The 5,643-nt window shown below is 41.4% G+C and overlaps 1 protein-coding gene across 1 annotated transcript; it reads right to left on the bottom strand.

The window, feature by feature from the left end:
• Positions 1–4,164: 4,164 nt before the first annotated feature.
• Positions 4,165–5,643, bottom strand: LOC141622138 (anthocyanidin 3-O-glucosyltransferase 5-like). The gene has a single exon (XM_074438198.1). The coding sequence runs from the start codon at positions 5,641–5,643 to the stop codon at positions 4,165–4,167; it is 1,479 nt and encodes a 492-aa protein (XP_074294299.1).

The following is a 5,643-nucleotide window of genomic DNA, read 5'->3' on the forward strand; positions in this document are numbered from 1 at the left end:
TTTTTCACGATTATCCGAGGTTCGACGAATGCTGGTTTATGGTATACTGGCACCCCTAAATGACTTCATTTCTAATAAAATTTTGCGTGGTCGCTTTATCTGACCCGAGGAACTTTCTGCGCGATTTCCGGAGAATTTTGTTCCGGTACCCTGGAATCCCGAAAAACCGTGTATTATACACTTCAATTTGAGCCGTTCGGGAGGTCGTACCGGACCCTGTTTCTTTTTATCCCGGCTATTTTATCACGCGTCCGAGGTCATTTCCGGACTTAAACTATTCGATTTCAGCCTCGGATAACGAGTATTAATACATTTTTCACGATTATCCGAGGTTCGACGAATGCTGGTTTATGGTATACCGGCACCCCCAAATGAATTCCGTTGCTAATAAATTTTGCGCGGTCGCTTTATCTGACTCGAGGAACTTTCTACGCGATTTCCGGAGAATTTTGTTCCGGTACCCTGGAATCCCGAAAAACCGTGTATTATACACTTCAATTTGAACCGTTCGGGAGGTCGTACCGGACCCTGTTTATTTTTCTCCCGGTTCTTTTATTTTGCGTCCGAGGTCATTTAAGGAGTTAAACTATTCGGTTTCACCCTCGGATAACGAGTATTGATCCATTTTTCATGATTATCCGGGATTCGACGAATACTTGTTTATGGTATACCGGCACTTCCAAATGTCTTCGTTGCTATTCAAATTTTGCGTGGCCACTTTATCTGACCCGAGGAACTTTCTGCGCGATTTCCGGAGAATTTTGTTCCGGTAACCTTGAATCCCGAAAAACCGTGTATTATACACCTCAATTTGAGCCGTTCGGGAGGTCGTACCGGACCCTGCTTCTTTTTCTCCCGGTATTTTTATACCGGGTCCGAGGTCATTTCATGAGTTAACTTATTCTGTTTCAGCCTCGGATAACGAGTATTAATACATTTTTAACGATTATCCAGGGTTCGACGAATGCTGGTTTATGGCATACCGGCACCCCCAAATGTCTTCCGTTACTACTCAAATTTTGCGTGGCCGCTTTATCTGATATGAGGAACTTTCTGCGCGATTTCCGAAGAATTGTGTTCCGGTCCCCCGAATCCCGAAACCGTGTATTATACACTTCAATTTGAGCCGTTCGGGAGGTCGTACGGACCCCCGTTTGTTTTTTTATCCCGGTTCTTTTATCACGCGTCCGAGGTCATTTCCGAGTTAACCTATTCGATTTCAAATCGGATAACGAGTATTAATACGTTTTTCACGATTATCCGAGGTTCGACGAATGCTTTGGTTTATGGTATCTTTGGCACCCCTAAATGACTTCCTTTCTAATAAAATTTTGCGTGGTCGCTTTATCCGACTGAGGAACTTTCTCGCGCGATTTCGGAGAATTTTGTTCCGGGACCACTGAATCCCGAAAAACCGTGTATTATACACTTCAATTTCAGCCGTTCGGGAGGTCGTACCGGACCCTGTTTCTTTTTATCCCGGCTATTTTATCACGCGTCCGAGGTCATTTCCGGAGTTAACCTATTCGATTTCAGCCTCGGATAACGAGTATTAATACATTTTTCACGATTATCCGAGGTTCGACGAATGCTGGTTTATGGTATACCGGCACCCCCAAATGACTTCCGTTGCTAATAAATTTTGCGCGGTCGCTTTATCTGACCCGAGTAACTTTCTACGCGATTTCCGGAGAATTTTGTTCCGGTACCCTGGAATCCCGAAAAATCGTGTATTATACACTTCAATTTGAACCGTTCGGGAGGTCGTACCGGACCCTGTTTCTTTTTCTCCCGGTTCTTTTATTACGCGTCCGAGGTCATTTAAGGAGTTAAACTATTCGGTTTCACCCTCGGATAACGAGTATTAATCCATTTTTCATAATTATCCGGGATTCGACGAATACTGGTTTATGGTATACCGGCACCCCCAAATGTCTTCGTTGCTATTCAAATATTGCGTGGCCGCTTTATCTGACCCGGGGATCTTTCTGTGCGATTTCCGGAGAATTTTGTTCCGGTACCCTTGAATCCCGAAAAACCGTGTATTATACACCTCAATTTGAGCCGTTCGGGAGGTCGTACCGGACCCTGTTTCTTTTTCTCCCGGTTTTTTTATACCGGGTCCGAGGTCATTTCATGAGTTAACCTATTCTATTTCAGCCTCGGATAACGAGTATTAATACATTTTTAACGATTATCCAGGGTTCGACGAATGCTGGTTTATGGCATACCGGCACCCCCAAATGTCTTCCGTTACTACTCAAATTTTGCGTGGCCGCTTTATCTGATCTGAGGAACTTTCTGCGCGATTTCCGAAGAATTGTGTTCCGGTCCCCTGGAATCCCGAAAAACCGTGTATTATACACTTCAATTTGAGCCGTTCGGGAGGTCGTACCGGACCTTGTTTCTTTTTATCCCGGTTCTTTTATCACGCGTCCGAGGTCATTTCCGGAGTTAACCTATTCGATTTCAGCCTCGGATAACGAGTATTAATACATTTTTCACGATTATCCGAGGTTCGGCGAATGTTGGTTTGTGGTATACCGGCACCCCTAAATGACTTCCGTTGCTAATAAAATTTTGCGTGGTCGCTTTATCTTACCCGAGGAATTTTCCGCGCGATTTCCGGAGAATTTTGTTCCGGTACCCTGGAATCCCGAAAAACCGTGTATTATACACTTCAAATTGAGACGTTCGGGACGTCGTACCGGACCCTGTTTCTTTTCTCCCGGTTCTTTTATCACGCGTCCGAGGTCATTTAAGGAGTTAACCTATTCGATTTCAGCCTCTGATAACGAGTATTAATACATTTTTCACGATTATTCGGGGTTTGAGGAATGCTGGTTTATGGCATACCAGCACCCCCAAATGTCTTCCGTTGCTACTCAAATTTTGTGTGGCCGCTTTATCTGATCCGAGGAACTTTCTGCGCGATTTCCGGAGAATTTTGTTCCGGTACCTTGGAATCCCGAAAAACCGTGTATATATCTGATGTCCATATATATTAATATACATCATTGTATAGTTATAATCCGGTGTCTTTTAGTATTATGTACATCAATGTTTGTTTGAGAGAAACCCATATTCCTAATTAGGTTTTCTCATATGCACATTACATATAGTGTACGACTAACTGAAGGAACCCATATTCCTCAAAAAAATTCTTATTTTTCTTGTTCTCATATTTGTTTGAGAGAAACTAATTCTATCACCGTAGACAGGATACATGCATGAGACATTTTATTGAGCTGATCATATTGTTAGTTAAGTAGTATAGAGTAATTTAGCAACGTAGAGTAGTAGTTAGTAGAGTTTCGCCATTGTAAAAAGCTTCTTCTACTTCAAATGTCACACAACACTATTTTAATTTTACACGTAAATTTTAAAATTAACTACTCTACTACTCGTATAAAATATGCCAAATTATATAAGCATATAAATAGTTATTTCGTACTCCGCTGTAATTAATTTATGACTATTAATCTTAACAAATTATAGAAAAGAACTCACCTACACTTTGATTGAGAGTTTATAACAATTGAACATGATAAATCTGTAGTTAATTTCTTCATCAATAACCAATAAATTATGCAAAATATGAGAAGTTTTAATTTACAACGAAGATAAGTAAAATAAGTAAATGATTCATTGCTATTGTAAAGAAAACATAAAACATAAAACATATTCCCTTCGTCCTGATTATTAGATGATAAGTAGACTAAATTGAGTGTGGAGGATTTAAATGTCCATCAAGGACATTGCTAAAATAGAAATGCAAACAAATGGCCGAAACGGAAGGAGTAGTAATTTATAAGTTGATTATATGTACAACGCTTTATTTTATCACAGTATTTAATTTTCTACTTCATAGCATATACTTTCATATATAATGTAACATATAAATATAAATATAGCGGGTGTCACCGGGTTATACCGAGACTTGCTACGGACAGTACCACATTCTCATATACATGTAAGATCCATCATTTTAGTGGACTACATAATAGCATGTGAGAGTCGAATTACTGTAGTTATTAATATAAGTATGTGTGAAACCGCGTTGTAGAGAAAATGAAATGACATCACTGGATGATACCAGATCTTGGAACCACCGGGCACTGGGTAACCTCCTGTTCGCGCCATCTCATTTTCCCTACAGCGGTTTCAACTAAAGTAGCTCGACTCATCGAATACATGCATGTCCTTCTCAAACTTCTTCACACAATCTTTAGCAAATTTGGATAATGCACAATAGGAAGAACCACTCTCATTCAAGGCTTGATCTGCGCGCATTTTTAGGTCTTCGACAGTTCTCCTCAGACCGAAACCTTCATTTCCCATAACATGCTTCACCATTTTTTCAATCTCTTCCCTTGTAACTACCTCCTTGCTAGGTTTCACCTTAGGTCGAATCGCAATCCCGAGATGTTCAGCCAACATTGTTGAATTCATATCTTGTTCAGCATAAAGAGGCCAACCAATTATTGGCAATCCATTGACAATACTCTCCATCACGGAATTCCACCCACAATGACTTATAAACCCGCCAACCGATCTATGTTGGAGGATTTCCGTTTGGGGTGCCCACCTTGGAATTACTTTCCCGAGATCTCGAGTTCGATCCAAGAACCCATTTGGTAGACACCTGTATATCGATTCATCCAACTTCTCATTCGTGTTCTGCTCAGACTTAAAAAACGAAGCAAAACTCTCATTTTCGACAGGAGGCCGAATTACCCATATAAATCTATGCTTACTCAACTCTAAACCGGAAGCCAACTCTATAGTTTGTTGAGTTGACATAGTACCACCACTTCCGAACGATACATATATAACCGACTTATCGGGTTGAACATCCAACCACTCGGTTAATTCCGTTTTTTCGACGGGTTCAGGCCTTCGAATCACTGGTCCAATAGGATAAACAGGTGCCTTAACAATGGATTTTAATAATTCTTTATCCTCAAATGCCTTGAGTGTTCGAGGTTCGAGATTCTCCCATGTGTTAACTAAAATACCGTCAGTAGCGGTCATGCTGTCACGTCCAACACTGACGAAAGAGCGATTGACGCTATTATCGGAGAAAATTGAGGGTACGGGTAAATCCCAACCCAAGATCGATTCACATCCAGGGATATTAAAGGGCTTATTCGGGTTAACGTTATTTCCGACGTAAGGCAAGTATGCATAGTAGGCCAAGAACCATGCACTTGTAGCAACGAATACATATTTCAACATATTAAACTCATCACCCACCACATTTAAGGCCTCAATCCCGAATTGATCGACGATCAAGGCCGTCGGTTTAACCTTCATATTGAAAATTAAAGACCGTAGGGCAGGTAAGGTGACCCTAACTCTAGCCAAGATAACGGTGATTACATCAGCATCAGGCTCAAGCTCAAATGAGAAATCGACAACGTTAGGAAGGACGACATAGTTGAAGAGGCCATTGTCCCACTTCGAGGAGGCTGACCGAAGCAGCTCATCATCGACCCCATGGCCATCCCTGGCCACGGCGAAAACTGTGACAGTGAACCCATGTTGGGCTACAAGACGGTTGGCTAGTTCAACCATTGGGATTAGATGGCCTAATGCGGGACTTGCTAAAAGAGCAACATGTGGCTTTGATGATTTAGACAT

Source organism: Silene latifolia, chromosome X (assembly GCF_048544455.1).
Source record: "Silene latifolia isolate original U9 population chromosome X, ASM4854445v1, whole genome shotgun sequence".
NCBI lineage: Eukaryota > Viridiplantae > Streptophyta > Magnoliopsida > Caryophyllales > Caryophyllaceae > Silene > Silene latifolia.